General features: G+C 40.5%; 2 protein-coding genes across 5 annotated transcripts in view; both read right to left on the reverse strand.

Moving 5' to 3' along the window:
• The window catches only part of NCK1 (NCK adaptor protein 1), an 81,443-nt gene extending 69,304 nt beyond the window's left edge, over positions 1 to 12,139 (reverse strand). For 2 of the 4 annotated variants that reach the window (XM_060099639.1, XM_060099637.1), the window contains exon 1: positions 12,017 to 12,139. The gene's annotated coding sequence lies outside the window, so the exon portion shown is untranslated. Of the gene's footprint in view, positions 1 to 11,617; positions 11,969 to 12,016 lie in introns of those variants that run through there. The other 2 variants (XM_060099638.1, XM_060099640.1) reach the window with 2 other exon arrangements.
• A 5,626-nt stretch (positions 12,140 to 17,765) lies between these two features.
• On the reverse strand, positions 17,766 to 19,004 carry SLC35G2 (solute carrier family 35 member G2). The gene has a single exon (XM_060100247.1). It carries the CDS (start codon positions 19,002 to 19,004, stop codon positions 17,766 to 17,768), a length of 1,239 nt encoding a protein of 412 aa, XP_059956230.1.
• Between the last annotated feature and the right edge of the window lie 2,647 nt (positions 19,005 to 21,651).

The raw sequence follows: 21,651 nt of genomic DNA on the forward strand, positions 1-21,651 counted from the left end.
CGGTCCACAGCCTGTTAGGAACCAGGCCACACAGCAGGAGGTGAGTGGCAAGCAAGCAAAGCTTCGTCCGCTGCTCTCCATCACTCGCATGACCGCCTGAACCATCCCCACCACCCCCACCCCGGTCCGTGGAAAAATTGTCTTACACGAAACCAGTCCCTGGTGCCAAAAAGGTTGGGGACAACTGCCCTAGCCCATAGCCAGCCAAGGAGCTCACGGTCAACTGTTAACAACAATTTGTCAGCAGTATGAGCAAGCAACCCTAGATGATACCACTTGGAACAGAGACAAGCCATCTCCACCCAAGTCTTGCCTAAATGTAGATCTATGAGCAGAAGAAAAATGATTATTGTTTTAAACCACTCAGTTTTGGAGTGTTTTTACACAGTAGTAGATAATGGATACAATAAATGACTCTGGAGCTCAGAGCAGAGGTCTTGCCTGAGCAAGAGGTCAGCCACGTATCAATACTATTTAAAATCATAGGCTTGGGGCTTCCCTGGTGGCGCGGTGGTTGAGAGTCCGCCTGCCGATGCAGGGGACACGGGTTCATGCCCCGGTCTGGGAGGATCCCACGTGCTGCGGAGCGGCTGGGCCCGTGAGCCATGGCCGCTGAGCCTGCGCCTCCGGAGCCTGTGCTCCGCAACGGGAGAGGCCGCGAGAGTGGGAGGCCCACATACCGCAAAAAATAAAAATAAAAAAATAAAAATAAAAATAAAATAAAATCATAGGCTTAAACAAGATCACCTAAGGGAGAGTACAAGAGAGAAGTAATTCCAGAATGAAGCTCTAAACTCCAATATAAAAAGCTAAGCAAACAAAAGACATCACTAATTCAACTTCAAACTCTTTGCCCACTGCCTAATTAAGAGATACAGACATAAGGTGTTTTATTAGTTTCCTTGTCATAAAACTACCAGGGCCGCCTCACCTGTTCAAATCCAGACTTACTGCTCTTTCATCTGATAATCAGTTAGCATTAAGGGAATTCTCTTTATCACCTTAGGAATCCCTCGTCCCTCTAGAATTTGATTTCCTGTCTCCTGTAATGCTCACCTTCCTCTTTCACTGAAGTTTACTCCTTCCTTTTGGTAGGTGGAGCAAATCACGCAATAGCTTTCTGAGAAGGAAGTGAGGAAGAGAAATTTTTGGAGACCTTACACGTCTTAAAATGCCTACATTCTATACTTGTACTTAATAATTTGGATGGGTAAAGAAATCTAGCTTGGAAATCATTTTCCCTCAGAATTTGAGGGCCTTGCTCACTGTCTTCTGGCTTGTGAGGATGCAGTTGAGAATACTCAATCTCTGAAGTCGAGGGACCCATTTCTCCCCCTCCAGAAGCTTAGAGTCCCATGTATTCCAAAATTTCACAATGAAATATCTCGGTGTCTGTGTGTACTGGTTATTAAGCTACTGTCCTAGACTTCAAACCTACTCTTCTCTACTCTGCTTTGTAATGCTGAGGGGCTGGAACCCTGCAAATCATAGTTCTTTGCTAGCTGGCTTCCTGTTAGACTCTGCCTAAAAGGGACACTAGAAAGACACTGGAAGATTGAAGGAGGGAACAGGGAGATACTCCTTCAGCTCAGTATTAACTGTCAACCTTCAATCTGGAAACAGCAATGGTTCCAGCATCAGCAATTGGTTTCAGTTAGCAACTTTTTGCTTGCTTTTGTGTTTTTCCTGCCATTCCCAGACCAGCCTTATCAAGTCTCCTAAAATACTTATACTTCCTGAGCAGGCAGCAACTCCTCAGAAGTTTGAGTTCCAGCTCCTCAGGGCCACTCTTCAAGCTTCTAAATTCCAATAATTCCAGTCTCTTCTCTTTGTTCTCCCAACCCTAGGGGCTAATTACTTCCTATAGTTAATTATCTTTGTGATACCTGAGAGTTGCCTTATTGCCTTTTCAGTTCTCCAATTACCTAGTCTCTTATAGATTCTGAGGGTTGCTATAACAAAGTAACACAAACTGGGTTGGCTTAGAACAGAAATCCATCTCACAGTTCTAGAGGCCACAAGTCTGAAATCAAAGTATTGGCCATGCTCTGTCTGAAGGTATTAGTTAGGATCTGTTCCAGGCCTCTCTCTTAGCTTCTGGTAGTCTCAGGCATTCCTTGGCTTGTACATGGCCATCTTCCCTCTGTGCATGCCTGTGTCCAAATTTGTCTAAATTTCCCTACCGTTTTTAAAGAACACGAGTCACAATGGCTTAAGGGACACTCTAATGCCCTTACTTTAACTTGATTACCTCTGAAAAGACTCTATTTGCAAACAAGGTCACATTCTAAGGTACCACAGGTTAGGGCTTCAACATATCTTTTTGCAGGGACACAACTCAACCCGTAACATCTGGCTAAACAATTCTTTATATTATACAATTCTGTTATAAGTAGTATGGTCTCCATTTTCCTGACTAGACCCTAATTCAAAGTACATTTATCTGTTTTCATCCATTTTCCTTGAGAACCCAGAAGGCTTCTTAATATGCAAAATGATATTCCTCAACTTCGGGTATTTTTCTTGAATATTTCACTGTTATTTCTTTTCCACTCTTTTCTCTGTTCTCTCTTACCAACACTTCTGTTGCTTAGAAGCTGATCTCCTGGACTGACCTTTGAATTACATATTTTTTTTACCTGCTTTCCATCTTTTCTTCTACTTTATGCAAGGTCTCCTCTACGTTAACTTCCATTCTTTTATTTTCTTCTTACTGTTACCCTCTAATTTTCAAGAGCTCTTTTTTTAGTTCTTATTGCTCCAAATTCTTTTTTTCTATTTGTTTTGGTCTCTTATATTAAAAGCTTTCCTCATGAGCCTGGTGATCCTTGACTGTCTTGTTCATATTTAAAACTAGGGCCCTAAAAACTGATTGTGAATAACTTCAGAGTTTTTCTCCTTGGTTCTACTAAGAGAATCATCCTCTAAGTTTCTACTTGATGGTCAGGATTCTGGGACCCCAAGAGGACAAGGGACCTCAATAAGGGTTCTAACACTGAGCACATTCAGTTAATCCAGGTGTTTACTGTAGGATAACTGGTCTTCGATTACATTAGTATCTACCCCGCTCTTAGAGACGCTGTATTTTATCCGCTGCAGAGGATAAATCTTCAGTCTTCTGCTGCCGCAGTAAAGAGGGCAGTCACTTAGCTATACAAATTGACAAAGAGATCTGCTGCCTTTTTGTTGTTTTTTTGTAATAGCTTACTGAGATATAACTCAAATTCTACACAAGTGATCAATTTAAAGCATACGATTCAATGATTTTTAGTACACTGTCGTGCAACCATCATCACAATCAATTTTAGAACATTTTCATCACACCAAAAAAGAAACCCGTACCCTTGAGCAGTCATTTCCCATTTCCCTCTAATCTCCCCTATTCCCAGCCCTAGGCAACCACTAATTTACTCCCTATCTCTATAGATTTGTATTTTCTGGACATTTCATACAAATAAAATCATACAATATGTGGTCTTTTGTGACTGGCTTCTTTCACATAAGCATACTGTCAAGGTTCATTCATGTTATAACACGTATGAGTACTTCATTGCTGTTTATCGCAATATGCATTTTATTTACCCACTATTAGTTGATGGACATCTGGGCCGTTTCTATTTTTTTGCTATTATGATTAACTGAGCTGGCTTCTTAAACAGACTTTCAAGCTATCCTTCTATTTTTAGCACCACTCTCAGCCCCTCTTCCACAAGAATACCTGATGCTGCCAACTCCTGAGCCTGAGGATTCTTTTCCATTTTTCCTACTGCCAGTTTAGGATTGAACATTTTTAAATCTACTAAAATGTTTCTATCGGGCTGTTGCTTTCCAGCTTCCAAATTTCATTGCTTCTTCCATTCTCTTTACCTATGTAGTTTATTTCCTATAACAATGCAATTCCTGTTTCTCCCACCCTGCCACGTGGCTTATGTTAATTCTCTCTCTCGTTTCTGACTGATATCAGGTGGACAAATACAACCACACACACACACATATATACGCACACTTACACATATATATGTATATGTATATTACTGCCTGGAACAGCTTCTTGTCTGGAGCCAATTTATTCTGCCAGTTATGATTTACCAACTACAGAGAGAGCTGATGAAAACTGCTCATTTAAAACATGACTTGGGCCTGTTCTCAATGCCCCTTTCCCCATTCTTCAAAGTATACGCACTTATGTTATAGACTTAGATGACAAGAAAAAGAACAATGCACACGTACACTCATTATGCGTTGTGATTTATTCCTTCAGTATTTTGCTTTTCCTACTTCTTGAGATTTTACATTAAAAAATCTCATATCTCTGATAATAGAGTATATCCTACCAATTCTTAGTCATAACTTCCATGATATGCACTAAACTAAATTAAAACAAATAGCTTCAGGAAGTTCCAAGATTGTAAACTGAAGCCTGAGTGGGAGTAAAAGTAGTAGTAGTCTAGAAGCTTTATTAAAGGAAATCAGAACCATTACAACCAGAACAAGGTAGGCAAACCTTTTCTGTAAAGGGCCGGATAGTAAATGTTTTAGTCTTTACGGGCCACACAGTCTCTGCCACATATTATTTTTTTTACAACCCTTTAAAAATGTAAAATCATTCTGATTGGTTGGTTACTCCACTCTGAACTAGGGCTCACCAGATATAATTAAAGATCTGCATACCCTACCAAAAGTAGGGGAATGAGAAGTCCAATCCCTCAAACCAAAAAAACTGGTGGCCAAACTTTCAGACCTCAAGCAGACTTGAGTTTTCCTTCATGAACCTGACCCAAGAGGAAAACACCTCCTGCACATCAATCAGGGTTTTCTCAAAAAATGGCTCACTTGGGCCACCATGCAATGAAATTCAAAGTCTTCAGGTCCCCATCAGTTCAGACTTTCACTCACTAGATAACATCCAAGAATCGATTACTGACACCTGAAGTAAGCCTCCAACATAAAAGCTGGAGACCAATTTAGAAGGAACACAGGCTGCAAAAAAAAAAATGTTTAAAAAAAAGCTATTTATAGCCTCAGAAATTAGAGAAGACAATGCATCCATGACAGAAGCACAAGATGCTCTCTATAAAAGAGAATCTTTAAGAGAACAAAAAGAACTCCTGGGAAATCAAAATCTTCACAGCAAAAGATGAAAAATTCAACAGAAGGCTTAGGAAATAAAGTGAAGAAAGCCTCCCATATAAAATAGAGCCAAAAGACTAGGAGTGAAAAGTAAGAGAAAAAGCGAGTATCAGAGGACTAGTCTAAGAGATCCAAACAAAGAACAGAAGTTTCACAGAGAGAGATACAAAAGGGAGGAGAGTAAACCACTGTAATGGACTGAACTGTGTCCCCTCAAAATTTATATGTTGAAGCCCTAGCCCCCAGTGTGACGGTATTTGGAGATACGGCCTTCAGGAGGTAGTTATGGTTAAATGAGGTCATAAGGGTGGGGCCCTAATCCAACAGGATTGGTATCCTCAAAATAAGAGGAGGAAAGATACAGTTCTCTCCATGGAAGGCCTTGTAAGGACACACTGAGAAGGCAGCTGTCTACAAGCCAAGAAGAGAACTCATCAGAAACCAACCCTGACGGTACCTTGATCTTGGACTTCTAGCCTCCAAAACTGTGAGAAAATTAGTATCTGTTCTTTAAACCACACAGTCTATGGTACTTTGTTATGGCAGCCCTAGCAGATTAATCCAACCATCAATAAAAAAATTCAAGAATATTTCCCAGGACTGATGAACATAATTTGGCAGATTTGGAGGACACAACGAATAATACCTAAGGAAACACACAAAAATATATGTATGCCAAGTCACACCCTCATGAAATTTACAAAATTCCAGAAAGGCAAAAAACAGGATCAGGAATCAGAATGTCTTCAGAATTCTTAAATGGGCCACAATCTAGAAAACAATGGAGAGATGCCTTCAGAATTCAGAAGGGAAATTATTTCCAACCTACAACTCCTTACCCAACCAACCAAATCAGTGGGAAGACCAAAAATAAATAAATAAATAAATAAAGGGGGTTTTATTAACACAGATCTCAACTTTTCACAGTAATCTACTGTGGGATATACCCCATCAAAAGAAGGCGTCAAAACAATAAAAAAAAAATTTTTTTTTAAGAATTACATGATTCACAGGAAATAAGAGAGTTAAGGCAAAGGGAATCACTAGCTTTATGGTAAAGGGAGAAATCCCAGGAAACTACTATGGACCAGCCAGAGAACTGGTTCAATCAGGTTCAAAAACTGGTAGAAAGGGACTTCCCTGGTAGTGCAGTGGTTAAGAATCTACCTGCCAATGCAGGGGACATGGGTTCGAGCCCTGGTCCAGGAAGATCCCACATGCCGCAGAGCAACTAAGCCCGTGCACCACAACTACTGAGCCTGCACTCGAGAGCCCGCGTGCCACAACTACTGAGTCCACATGCTGCAACTACTGAAGCCCACGTACCTAGAGCCAGTGCTCCGCAAAGAGAGAAGCCACCACAATGAGAAGCCCGCACACCACAATGAAGAGTAGCCTCCGCTTGCTGCAACTAGAGAAAGCATGCACGCAGCAATGAAGACCCAATGCAGCCAAAAAATTGAAAAAAAAAAAAAACTGGTAGACAAAAACAGAGCAATTCTACTCCCACGTATATATACTCAAAAGAAATGAGGGTGTATGTCCACTAAAAGACTTGTAAGTAAATGTTCATAGCTGCTTCATTCACAACAGCTAAAAAAAATGAAGTATATCAAACATCCATTAATGGTGAATTTTTTTTTAAAGTATATATTCATCTAACAAAATACTGCCGTCAGTGAAAAAGACCAACTACTGCTGTACCCAACATCATGGGTGAGTCTCACAAACACAATGTTAAGTAAAAGCAGCCATTCACAAAAGTATATACTGTATGGTTCCACTTATATTAAGTTCAAGAACAGGCAAAAATAACCTATGGTGATATAGGTCAAAATGGTGATTACTTTGCGGGGGCGGGGGGAGGGACGGCGGGGAGGAGATACAGATTGGGAGGACCCATGAGAGAGCCTTCTGAAGCACTAGGAACGTTCTTTACCTTGATCTGGGTAATGGGCCTATGTCTACAATTGGAAAAATTCATTTGGGATACACTGAAATTTGGCCACTTTGCAATTTTAAAAAACATAATGATACTTTCTCTAAACAAGTTTTTAAAGAAACTAATGGAACTTTCAATAGGATCCCACAACAGAAATTAATCAAAAGGAAAATTTTCTAAGGTCTTATATACAAAGATCTTTATTTCAAAGTTATTTATAATAGGAAAAAAACTGGAAATAACACTTAATAAATGAGTGTCATGTAAATTCTGGATTTCTCTGGTGTGGGACAGAAATTATTATTCGGTGTCTTTCTGTTACTAGCAGCCAAACTTAATACTTATTAACCCAAAGAAGCCATCTGCCAGAGGGAAGAGCATGTTCACAGGCTCCAAGGCAAAAAAGAGCTTGGCTATTCAAGGCCCAAAGAGCAGCCTAATGGAAAAAGATAATGGCAAGAAATGCAGCTAGAAGCTGGCAAAAGCCAAATCATGGAAGGCTTTATAGGGCTTTCTAAGAATATGTAAAAATAAATGTAAAAAAACATAGAAAAACTAAAATATTTGGGTTGGCCACAAAGTGCATTCGGGTTTTTCCAAACAAACTTTTTGGCCAACCCAAAATCTGACTTCCTAGGTCAGCAAAAATTTGGGGTTGGGGGGTTGGGGGGGTGGAGGAGGTTGTACAGGAAGTATTCTAAATGTCTCTAAAAATAAAAATGTTGCTTAAAAACATATAGTATCTGGAAGTGATCAAGCATTTCCAAAAACCTTTCCAGTGCCTTGTTTAATTAATAAAATGTTTCTACAATATAGCTGGAATACTCAAAAAATACAGGCAACATTAAATTCTTTGTTATATTTATTATTTGAATTGATCCAAATGCAACATGATTTTGAAGCATGCATGTACTGAAAGTTTGGGAAGGCTGATTCATTAAAAAAAAAAAAAAAAAAAAAAAAAAAAAAAAAAAACTTTTTCAATGCACCCGTTTTTTAAAAGATCTCTCCAAGCCATACTCTCACTGCTTTATTCAACTGGTCTGTTTGAACAAAAGCAGAAATTATTCATACCATACTTAAGGAGTGCTCCAATTCAGCACTCCTTAGGTACAATTTCAGGAAAAAAGAACAAGAGAATCAGTGTTTCCACAGTTTATTTTAGCAGATAATTATTTAAACAAATAAGAATAAGCCATTATAAACAACCAAACAATAAAACAAAAATAGTTTCTAATTTGTTTCAGGCCAAAAAAGTACAGCATACCCTCCAGAGATATTTCACCTGATAGTCTTCTGTGCTGTCTTATACCATTCAACTCTTGCTACATCAATGTAATAAAAATACCAGGGAAACCCTATGCTGCTGGTATTAACAGAAACTTTAAAGTTAAGAGGGGAAAAAAACGTGAAGAACAAATATATAAAAGCTCTCTAACTCCCCAAATGGAACAAATGGTTTACAGAATGTTTTGCTCAATAAGCAGATTGCTCAATAATCTGGCTCTTGACAGATGAACAAAACGACAAAATAGCAAAATGTAAAAGCGTTATTGTTCTATCAAAAAGAGAAAAAGAACATTTAGTTAGGTCAATAAACTTAGTCACCTAATAAGTCATTGTTCACATCTACTTTCAAGGATCCCAAAGATTCAGTCTCTTTTATCAAGAGAATCAAACAAACTAAAATCTAACAGTGAAACTTCTAAGAGATTCATTTTTAGTGAGTCATAGGACTCAACAGTGGACATGACAGTATTATTTTTGTTAAAGCTGTTAATACATCCAACAAGCTAGAAGTCTCTATGTAGACTTTAAATCACTGTTTCAATGATTCAAACAATGCAAGTCATGAAGGTTCCCCTGCCCTCATACAGAAGTTTTGAATCTATATGAGAAGGCATTAAGACACAAAATGCAAAGTAATGTGAAGCAAACAATACAAAATGACATTACGAGAGATGAAAAGAAGTATAGTTTCATAGAATACACAATATATATTTTTTAATATACACAACTTGAGTTAGGAAGTCAAGCAGGAAATCAAGGTTTGAGTCTCAGCTCTGCCACCATCACTAGGTGAATTTTAGTGCAGTTAGGCTGTATGGATTACATTTTCCCTATCTATAAGACAGAAGGTTGGATTCCAACGCTCCCACAATATTGTTCCATAGTATTATGATACAAGTCCACGAAAGATTAAAAACCAAAGGAATGATAAAACAGTAAGGGCAGTGCGTTCAGAGGAAAGTGACAACACAGAGAACAGAAAGATCTGGAAGGTTGCACTAAAGGACCAAAAATGAAACTTCAACAAAATTTGCCTTCATTTGCCACTTAATTTAAGGAGGAAAATTCCTTTTAAAGAACGCAGGCTATACATAGGCAAAGTCTCAACAGATACCAAGGTAGAAAAATACAAAGTCTAAATGAGAACAAGAGATTGGGTTGGTTAGGGTGGACAGCTCCTATAGAGAATTAGTGCCATCATTAGAAAAAACAGGTTTTGAGCAGATTGTTAGAAGGCTGGGAATTCTGAACTATACTCTGTAAATAACAGGGAACTATTGCTGGTTTAACAGTGAGGGCGTTGGAAGCATTATTTTAAGAACAGGCAGAAGGCAGGACATACTGAGTAGGGAGAAAAGACAGGCAGAAAACCCAGTTAAAAGCTAGTGGGAAGGAACAGATATCTGAAAGAAATTTCAGAAAATGGTTGACAAAAACTGGTCAACGTTAAGTTATGTGGATAGAGGAAGTCAAAGACAAAACCAAGGTTTATGTCTGGGTAATTTAAGGCATGATAAAATCACCAAAACAAAGTCAGCATATGGAATCAGTTTTGAAGGGAAAACTATAAATTCTATCTTTCTGGGGCTTCCCTGGTGGCGCAGTGGTTGAGAGTCCGCCTGCTGATGCAGGGGACGCCGGTTTGTGCCCCGGTCCGGGAAGATCCCACATGCCGCGGAGCGGCTAGGCCCGTGAGCCATGGCCACTGAGCCTGCACGTCCGGAGCCTGTGCTCCACAATGGGAGAGGCCACAACAGTGAGAGGCTCACGTACCGCAAAAAAAAAATAAAATAAAAATTAAAAAATAATAATAATAAATTCTATCTTTCAAATAAAGTGAGCATCCAAACAGAATTGTTGCCTTATTAAATAATCTTTAAATGTCATTTGTGGCCCTGTCAGCTGTCTTCCTAAAACAGCACAGCAAAGTATTCACGGAGAATTTGTTAAATGCTTAGTAATTTCAAGAGTTTCCTCCAATTCTACTTATTGACCAAATAACTAAATAATCATTTAGTCTTCTGGTGTAGGTAGACAACATTTGGTATTTTTCCATATTATAAAGGTGAGTAAATTGTAAAAATTATTAATTAAACTATAAGAGGAAAAAAATGGACTGCAACTGTATTTATCAATTCTTCCTGACATGTGATTTATAACAATAATCACATCAAATCTACCTTGAGTTTTGGCAGGAAAGTTCTCAAAGGTTCAAAAGAAAAATGAACCCAGTGGCATAAAGCATCATTCAATATCTAACAAAATGTTCGAAGCTTTATTTACATGGACCTGAAAGCACTGGTAACATCTGGACTAAAGATAATGCTTAGAAAAACAGAGCAAACAATTTAAAATTTAATACATGAACAAGCACAGCTGAGAAATCTTGAACATTCTGCAAACTGTTCACAGATGACAATTTTCCAAAGAAGAAAATCCCAAAGTTTGTGATCAAGATGAAATAAAACTAATATTAATCAACCAATGCATAGTTCTTGAGTTTCTATCAAACTCTGAATGGGATGCCTGTTTAAGAGCCGAACCTTATTGACAATTACCAAACAAAACCTTCTTGGATTATTTCCCCATTGACTCTGTGAACTCGCTGAAGGTTGAGACTTTAGGCACAGTGCTTTCCAAGTGCTTAATAAATTGTACAGTTGGTCTTTCATAAATCTACCAAAGTAAGATTTTTAGCAATGAATACCTCTTGCAACACCCGTTCTGACCGGACACTGAGTGAGCTTCTTTGCTCACCACCCAAGATGGGGTTAGAAATTTCTCCTTAACCTTATTCTTTCATAACTCCCATGGTTTCTCACCAAATCTAACGGGTAGAATTATTTTCAGGTGACTAGTTCATTCGTTCGACACTAATTAGGCGTCTATAATGTCAGAGTTCTCAGCCCCGAACAAAATCCAGCTTCCCGAGCTTCTTACGGCAAATTTAACTTTCATGGACACACATAAGAAAGGTTACAAAACAACTATCGAGATACATTTTCTTTCTTTACCGAATATATTACAACTCACGTCAAAAGCTCACAGCCCAAGCAACTCGCGTACGAATCTACAGCAGGTCCATAAGATTAAAATAACCCAGCTTTCCCGAGGAGGAGGGAAACGGCTGGGGATGGGAGGAGGGGCGGGAGGCGCATCCCGAGGACATCCACCCTCCGCACAAGGAACGGCTCCCTCCCCCTCCTCTCGGGCTGGAGGTGAGCGCGCCCCTTCCCTCCACTACCACGTCCCTACCTTCGCGGCCTCGGATTGCGCCACAACAGCCGACAGGACTTTTGGGGAGGAAAAGAAACGGGGAAGGGCGCGCGCCTCAAACTCGACCTCCCAGCCTCGCGGGGGCGGCCAGCCGCGGCGTTCACCCCGACCCGACGTTCCGGGGATGGACCGGGAGGCCGCGAGGCCGCGCCGCCCGGGGCAGTGGCCGGAGGGTCGCGCGGAACTCCGAGGCAAACGCCCAGGCCCGGCCGAGCGGCCTCCCCGCCCCCTCCGGCTCAGCTCCGGGCCGGCAGACGGCGCCCCGGGGGCTAACTTCGCCGGGGAAGAGGAAGCACCGCGGCAAGTAACAGGCTAAGTGGATTCCCGGGGCAAGGAAAGGCTGTTCTGTGCGTCAGCCTGCCGGCACAACCGTCTCACCTCCCTTCTGCCGAGCCCGGGTGGCCCCAGCTCACCGGAGGAGGGCACCGGGACGCCGCCACGGCCGCCGCGATGGCCGTTACGGCACGAGGCCTCCGCTCAGCCGCCGCGTAGCTCTGAAGAGAGGGGCGGGGCGCGCGTGTCGGGAGGGCGGGGCTGCAGCGCCGACTGGTCGCGAGGCCGTGGGCGGATCCGCGCGGGCAGGAAACCCCCTCCCTGCCCAATCTGATAGGCTCAGTCTCCCCTTCCACTGACGCGAAAGCCGTCTGCGCCGCGCTGGGATTGGGCGGGCCCCCTTGTCAATCAAACGCTGTGCTGGGTGTGGAGCGAGCTGAGGCGGCTCCGCGGAGAGGGAGTGAGAACGCAAGAAGCGCCCTGCTTGACCCTGAGTGTTGTTGCTTTTGTCTCCCCGGCTGTTCTGGCTTATTACTCTGGGCCTTCTTCCTCAGCGCCACAGGAGACTCTACGGCAGAAATGACTGCTTCCCGAGTTCAGCCCCGACTGCTCTGGGAGCTTCTTTCTGGTTTCTGCACCAGAAGGTCTTGCCAACGGAAGGTTCTTAGGGGCGAGGAGCGAAAAAGAAAAAACAAACCAAAAGGCCTGGAAATGGGGACCTGAGAGAAAAATGTAAGACATATGCTTCATTTGAGCCGCAAACCGAAATAAGCTGAGTCTGAGGGCCTTCAAAGTACCCTGGTTCGTGGGTAGCGTCCCGTCTTGGCTGCGGTAGCCTTGCTGTGAGGGGGACAGTGACCTTGGGTGCCGGGTCTGCCCATTCTTAGCGGCCCAGCCCCAGCCACCAGCCGTCAGTAAGTTGGTTCTCTTCAGACCCGCGCTGCAGCCCCCTATCACCTGCCTCGTTCCTTCCCAGACATCTCTGGGGCTCTGCTTAGGCGATGCCCCCTCAGGGAAGCCTGCTGGGGCGCACAGGTATTTTCCCCATCCTGTTGTTGAAAGGGCCTGTCCATACCCCTACCTGATTGTAAACTCAATTAAGTTAGGAACCATGTCAGTATTCAGTTTTTCCCCAGTGCCTAGCACTTGGTAGATCGTCAGTAAATATTGTTTAAAGCATGAATACATCTTACATTCCCATTTTAAATCCTGGTCCTGACTGTAAATTCCAAGAGTTTATGCTTTTCTGTATTTAACTTCAAAATTATTCGTTTGGGTCCTGATAGAGGAATGTGGTTTTCTTGCCATAGATAGGATCACAAGGTCAAGCACAAATCACCCATGGTCCCTTCCTCGCCTCAAGTTGACTGGGGCAAATGGACCACGAAATTCTGGGCAGCTACTCTGTCTATATCCCATAATTAGCATCTAAAGTCAATAATGTTAAGTGAATTTTGGATTTATTCTGAGGGTCCAAATACCTGTGTATATTTTATCATGGCTGATGTGGACTGAATTGTGTTCCCTCTCAAAATTCATATGTTGAAGCCCTAACCCCCCAATGTGACTGTATTTGGAGATAGGGCCTTTGAAAGGTAGTTAAGGTTAACTGAGGTGATAAGAGTGGGGCCCTAATCCTGTAGGATTAGTGTCTTTGTAAGAAGAGACGACAGCAGAGAGATTGCTTTCTGTCTTCACAACTAGAAGACACAGTGAGAAGACAGCCATGTGCAAACGAGGAAGAGAGCTCTCACGAGAAACTAACCACACTGGCACCCAGTCTCCAAAACTGTGAGAAATTAAATTGTTGTTTAAGCCACAGTCTGTGGCATTTTGTTACAGCAGCCCAAGCTGTCTAATACAATAGTTTTATTTGTTGATACGTTTTATAAAGTTTATGGATTGAGATATTATTACATTCATTTTTGAAACTATATAAACCATTGTCCAGAGGTTGAAACTAATTCTCCAAAATCACATGGCAAACTGTTAGCTACACCTGGCTCAATTCAATTCTAGTTACATGTGATGGGATTAGGGAGTGTGAATACAAATGTAACAGGTAAAATATTCCTTGCCATCAGGTAGCTTATATCACTGCCTTAACTGGGGAAGTTAAACCCAGAAAAAATATGCTGAAGTCATAAGTTTAGATTTTATTTTGTATGGAAATATGTATTTTGAATGGGCCAATGATCTGAACAGACCCTTTGTGAGAGTTTGATCCAGATCTATTGCCATATATTTAAGCAGTAGAAGAAGTAAGGGAGAAAGCTTTTTCATAAAAGGCTTTTAGTTCCCTGTAAATATGTGTTTTTCTTTTAATCTTCCTTTAAAAGTTCCCTCATCACCCATTCTAACCAGGAACTCTTAAAAAAAAGAAAGAAAGAAAGAGAAGCTAAAAAGATATAAGAAAAAGAGAAGGAATTGAAGAAGAAAAGTAAGGAAACAGCAATGAGAGAGGAAAGCATTGGGTGGAAGGGTAGATAGACAGAAAGTCATATATTGCAGTATGGTGTACTCAGAAGGAATGGAGTTCATGATCATAAGGGGTGGGAGTTGTCCCAGAGACCTCCTTTCACACAGTCTGTCTCCCCAACTTCCAAATATAAACATGCGCTTGGCTTCTTCTTCCTCTCTTTTAGCAGAACTCAAACCAAAAACGGGAATCAGCCCTGCTAATTAGTTATGAGTGGACTAAGAACTAGCCAGGATCAGGCAACAACATTTAGGTCAAAACTTATGACCTATGGACTAGAAATGGGGCCTCGGATACAGGTAGCTACTCTGTCTAGGATAAAAACATGTAGACAGTTCACTTCATTCATCCCAAAGGAAAGAATTTGGGAAGACAAGGAAAGGAAAAATGAGCCTCCATGTCTTAAGACCTTTCCCAGGAAACTATGGAGGGCTTATAGTTAGAAATGCTTAGAACTTGGTGGCACAATGGTTAAGAATCTGCCTGCCAATGCAGGGGACACAGGTTCGAGCCCTGGTCCAGGAAGATCCCATGTGCCGCGGAGCAACTAAGCCCACGCACCACAACTACTGAGCTTGCGCTCTAGAGCCTGCGAGCCACAACTACTGAAGCCCGCACACCTAGAGCCTGTGCTCCGCAACGGGAGAAGCCACCGCAATGAGAAGCCCACACACCGCGAGGAAGAGTAGCCCCCACTCGCGACAACTAGAGAAAGCCTGTGCGCAGCAACAAAGGCCCAACGCAGCCAAAAATAAAATTTAAAAAAAAGAGAGAATGATCTGGTTTAGCATCACTGTAAGGACTATTTAGGACAAAACCAAAAAACAAAAAACTACTAATCAGTAAGAAGAAACTAATCACAGGCTTGACTGTGAAGTATAGAAATTAATGGACCTTGGTAACTAAATTCAATTTCTATACTGAGTATTGTTAGTCTTTTATGGGAATTAATTCAACAAAAATTGATTGAGTCTGCTCTGTGGTAAGCAGTACAATAGATACCAGAGATCTAAAAATCAGTCCTCAACTTAAAGGAGCTCCATTCAATGTCAGAGAATTAGATTTAAACAGATACTTATTTGTATAGTAAATACAGCAATAGATATGTACAGGGGGACATTAGGCCACAGGGGGAGGGGGGGGGTGTGGTCAAGCTAGTCAGGCCTGCGTTAAAAAAAAAAAAGGTATTACACAATAGTAGAATATTGCTAGAGCAGAAGATGACTAAAAGTGTAAACAAGAGTGGGTTATGCAAGTTAAGGGCCTTAGACTTTATCCTATAGGCAATGAGAAGCCATCAAAGGGTTTCCTTACAGCACTTTAAACTGTCATTCTGTTGTTTTCTGGCCTCCACTCTTTCTGATGAGAAGCCAGCTGTAATTCTTACCGTTGTTTTCCTGGGTGTCATATATCTTTTCCTCTGGCTGCTTTTAAGATTTTGTTTCTTTATCTTTGTTTATCAGTAGTTACACTATGTTTCCAGGTGTGATTTTCTTTGTATTTATGATGCTGGGGGTTCACTTATTTCCCTGGATCTGCGGATTGCTGGTTATTGTATCTTTTTACCAAATTTGGAAGACTTTTGGCCAGTATTTCTTCAAATCTTTTTTTATGCCCCATTCTCTCTCTTCTTCTGTGACTACACTTACACTTACACTAGACTTCTTACTCCTTAGTACAGGTCATTCCAGGCTCTGTTCATTTTTTTTTTTTTTCAAATCTTTTTGTTTCTGTGCTTCAGTTTGGGTAATTTCTATTGAAAGCCAGTAATTCCTGAAAAATCTGAATGTTAACATTTTCCAAAAGCAGAAACACCCTACAAATGACTTTGGGTTCCTTTGGGGTATGTTTGAAGGCATATTAGGAGAACAGAAATCACAAGATATTACAGCAGAGAACATAGTATTGGGTGTTGATGGACTGGAAAAGCAAAAAGGGAACACTGAAGCAGCCCAGATATGATAACTATAGAGAGCAGCTACCACCCCTAGGAGTAGTGAAAAAGAGAAATCGAGGTTGGATCATCAGGTCCCAGGAGCTCAGAGGAATGACTTGCTGACCTGTAGCTTATACCCCTGGGAGGATGCTGTGCAACTGGTCCTGCTGCTACAGAGAGGGAGATGATGAGGCTGGGTAGGGGGTGGAGGAGTGCCAAAAGAAGCTTAAGGCTGAGATCAATTGCTGCTTCTGGACCAAAGGGCTCTTGCTTATTGCGGGGGTAAAAATGACAGAAACTGCAAGCAAACCGAAAGGAGGAAGTCCTTTATCCCCTCTGTTTTACAGTCTCCCTCTAATGCCCTTTATTGGTGGAACCTAGTGAGACACCAGCTGAGTCATGGCATCACAGAGGAAAGTTACAGATGGGTGTATCTGAAGTTAGGATAGCTCAATAACAATAGCTTAATCAGCAGTACCATATCAACATTTGTTTGTGCTAAATTAGGAGAAATTTCCCAAATTAGACCCAAATTATTGTTACTCTATGTGGTTTTACAGACTTTTAAGCTCTTTCAGTTTTCTGCTGTACTATGATTACTGTTAGTGTCTTTTTCAGGGGTAAGGAGTACCTTTACTGCAGCTCACACATATACGTACTACATAAACAAGGGCAGGTTTGGAAGAGATCTGCATAACTGAGGATGAGTAGACCCTCCCCCAACATTCTGTCTCCCACCATAAGGCAAAAAATGGCATAGACTAAGTAGAGCTGGCAGGAAGCCAATCTTTTCCCTACCTCCGTTTACTATGCATTGCCTAGTGTGGCCTTAGCAAGGGGAAGACCAATTTCTTCTTCTAAGGTAGGACAACCACCACTGCCAGTGAAAAACCAGCTCCTTTCCTTCGTTCCCTCTTTCTTGCCTCAACTCACTCAAGCTACTTTACCAAGCCCAATCACCTCTAGTTTTCTAATGCAAATAGATGACAAAACAGGGCTTGGTATTCAGCATTTCACCTTATAGATTTTTGAATATTGAAGGATTTTTGTTGAACATTTATAGAACATTGGGCATGAACATTTTACTAATTTTTGAACTTCAGAACCACAGAATTTCCATCTGAAAGGAGTCATTTCTTCAAGTCTTGTGTTCTTTAGTGATAAAAGTTAACATTCTCTACCCTTTTATTATTTATAATAAATAATCATTTTTATAATAAAAATTTCCTGTTATTATTAACAGCAAAGAGACCAGATTCATGATATTCCACATAATTTAGTATATGTTTTTAATTTATTAGACTAGAATAAATTTTTCCACATCTGCATATATTAATTATATAGCACTGTCAGTTATACAACACAACATTTACAGATGAACATTAAAATGTCTGTGTACCTATTAATAACTGAACATTAACAAGATAATAATCAGGTATTCATTTAATGGGAGAGTCTAGTATTTCCTGATAATCCTGCCTTCTTAAATTCCTCCAGTAAAGTTTATAGCCAGCAAGGACAAAAACACTAATCATAATGATTACCCCTCCAAAGACATCATAGACACTAGGAAATATATGTAACACTAGAAGCTGCAACACCATGGCTACCACAATCTCCAGATGTTGCACGGTGCTGACCAAAGCTGGATGGAATTTGTCCAAGGCATAATAAACTCCTAAGAAGGCTGCAGTAGAACAAATGCATATAGCAATGAGATAACTCCAGGTTTCTCCATCTAATGGGATGATGGGTTCTTGAAGAACGAACATAGTAGATACTCCCCAGACTGTCCCAGTCCAACCAAAGGTAAACAGTGCAGTCCACATGCTGATCTTCTCCTTAATGGATCTGTATACTATCATGGAAAGAGCAGTGGTCAGTCCAGCCATCACGGTCATAGTGTACCCAAAGGCTTCTTTCCAGGCATTTAACAAAGAATTATCTTCATCAATAATGTTGGGGATCATGACAAGACAAACACCTAAGATGCTGCAAACAACTGTAGCTGTGTCAACATAAGCCATTTTCTCATCTACAAGTAAAAAAGCCAAAATGGCACTGAAGACTGTGGTTGTGGCTCTCCACATAGTGGTCCCATTGCTGGGAGGAACTATTGAAAATGATGTATAAGCACAGGTGATAGAAATGACATTGCATACACCATAAAAGAAGAGTCGCAATCTGTATCCACTGGGTCCAAAGGGGGCTTCCTGGTAGTAACACACAACTAACACAGATAAGACCTGCAAAACAGAACGGATAAAAATCAGTTCTAGAGATGGAACTTTGGAACGATCAGAAACAAGCCTAGTGATAAGAGCTACACATCCATGAGCCAAAGCAGATCCAAACAGCACTATCCACATTTTTCTGGATTGAAAAATATTTTTTTCTGCAAAGCTTTGGAATTGTCCAATCTCATTGGTCATTGGGTCTTCTGTTGGTGGATGTTGAGTATCCATGGTTCCAAAGAAAGTTCTTCCTTTTCTTTTCATTTCACTCAGCAGGCCTTTCTTTGGATTTTCTTCCATAAAATTTCCATAGTCTTCATTGATTTCTTCATATCCATCATCCCCAGGCTGAGGATAATGAGAAGTATATTTCACCATCACTGTGTTTGGGTGTATTTTCACCCGTTTTTTAACTGGATATTTTTTGGAGGGAGAAGTATCCATTTCTTCAGGCAATCAATTCTATTTAAGAAGGAAAAAAAAAAGACAAATGTACATATTCATCACTTGAAATATAGTTTTAGTTTCTATTATTATCATATGTACCAATTCAATAACGGATAGTAGAGGTTGTAACAGGAGTTTTTTTTTTTAAAGTAATAGGAAGAGATGATCTGGCAATATGCCTTATCAGATGTATGAAGCCCAATGAAATTGTCTACCCTTTTTTCACTCTCATCTTAAGTCTGCCCCTATGTCTCATTCTGATTTTTCTTTGTCTCATTAAGCTCTATTTTCTTTACATCACAAACAACTGATATTTTTCCATTTGTTCATTCCTCCCTCTCTACGCATCCAATAAGATAAACACAGAAAAATAAATGACAACATAGATCAAACCTTTCCTTCTCATTGGGTCCATTTGTCTGTATTATAAATTATAATGATTAAGTCCAAATTCTTTTGTATAATCACTTCCGTATGATACCCAAACTAGTCTTATATTACAAATTATAGTGATTTTTTTCAATGTTTATTCTGGCTTCCCATACATTTTCAGATATATGGGATGCAATTGAAATTAGAAAATAAATAAAATGGATTTCGTGACATTCATGCATTTTTGCTATATACAGCTTTTCTGATGAGCAACTGGGCAATATGTTTAAAATTTTAACTAAAACTACCCTTTAATTCAGCAATATCACATCTAAGATTTTACCCTAAAGAGATGATCACAAGATGCTTTTCACCTTACGTTTCTTTAAAAAAAGGAAAAGGGCCTCCCTGGTGGCGCAAGTGGTTGAGAGTCCGCCTGCCGATGCAGGCGATACGGGTTCGTGCCCCGGTCTGGGAGGATCCCATATGCCGCGGAGCGGCTGGGCCCGTGAGCCATGGCCGCTGAGCCTGCGCGTCCGGAGCCTGTGCTCCGCAACGGGGGAGGCCACAACAGTGAGAGGCCCGCATACCACAAAAAAATAAAATAAAATAAAAAATAAAAAATAAAAAAAGGAAAAAATAAGAGTACATATTTATATTTGTTTATATAATATAAAAAGTATAACATAAAGGAATTATGGAAAGAGACAGGAAGCTAATAATCATTGGGGTGGGACAGGAAACGAATGGAAGGAAACATTTTTACTGTATACTTTTTAATATATTTTTGAATCATGGTAATTGTTTAAAATTAAATTACAAACTAAAAAGAAAAGTTCATCTGTTATTGACAAAAAGAGAGCATACAAAAAGGTGGGGAAAATGTATGAATAGGAGAGTTCATTGTAGCTTACCAGAATGACCCTCGATACCATGCTATGCAGCCATTAAAAATGACAATGCAGATCTTTACTGTCATAGAAAGATGTCCATGACGTATAAAGGATTTGCCATAGTGCTGGCATAGAGTAAACTCTCAATGAATATTAATAAATTCAGCTTCCTTTCACCTATAATTAACTCTTTTGAAACACTGGGTGTCTTCTACAATGTTATTCTTTCTTTGAGACCTGTATTTGTTCACTTAGTTCTCTTTAGTTCTTTCCCCTCTCCCCAAGAACAATTTCCTATTTCCTTCCCAATGATTTCTCCCCTCCCCTCTAAAACATAAAAATTTTTAAAAAGGAAACCTTTTTATTTTTTGTCTTCATAATATATTCCCTGTTCCTTGCCAAAAACTCACCAGTTCTAGGATCTTAAACCATGGTCCAGAAATCAAATCCTATTTTGTTCTTTAACACCATCTGGGTAAACCAACTGTTCCTATTTACTCCTTTCTCTTCTAAATGACACCACCTTCAGTTGGAAGAGTCATTTTAAAAAACACCACCTGTGCCTCCAAGCCCTTCAGTTCCTGGCGTGGACCTCCCACTTGCAGTCCTTCATGCATATTGCTATCAGGCTAATCTGGATGTTCTCTTTTTTCAACTTTTATTAGGATATTTCCACTTCAAATCATGACTTTAGCTTCAATAATCACAAACTGAATTAACAGTCTTGATCTCCCGAATAGATTTTCCTTCCCTAAATTCCTCACTTACGTTTGAAATACCACCATCTTTCTAGTTCCCCAAGCTAGAAACCAAGGAATACTCAATTATCCTTTCTGCCATCACACTCCATTTGGTCATCAATCTTATTGTTTTTGTCTTTGAAATATTTCTCAGATTTTTCCTTTCTCCTCCAATTCCATTTTACCTTTGTGATTCTGGATCAGGTTTTTATGAATTCCCATCTAGAATATTGCAACAGCATCCTGACTAGCCGTCTTGAATCCCAGTCCTTCTCCCCTAAAATCCAACTATATTATACCACTGTCACATTAATGCCTTTAACAGATTCAAAACAAAACAAAAAACTTCCCTCAAGCTTTCCTACCAACGTCATTGGTCTCCACTCCTCTGCCTAACTCTCAAGACCCTGACTAGTCTAGCCCCTATCGATGCTTAGCTCCTTAACAAACATACTTTGCTCTGATCAGTCCAGTGTTCTCCCTGTCCTGACTCCCCACATGTACGTGTTTCTCTAAGCTTTTATTCTCACTAGCTTCCCCTCTGCGCCCACTTTCTAAATACTGCTCATCTTTTAAAAAGGAGGCCCAGTCCAAATCCTGCCTTTTAGAAACAAGCCTTCTCTGACCACTCTAGCCACT

This window comes from Mesoplodon densirostris, chromosome 5, assembly GCF_025265405.1.
Source record: "Mesoplodon densirostris isolate mMesDen1 chromosome 5, mMesDen1 primary haplotype, whole genome shotgun sequence".
In the NCBI taxonomy this organism is placed as follows: domain Eukaryota; kingdom Metazoa; phylum Chordata; class Mammalia; order Artiodactyla; family Ziphiidae; genus Mesoplodon; species Mesoplodon densirostris.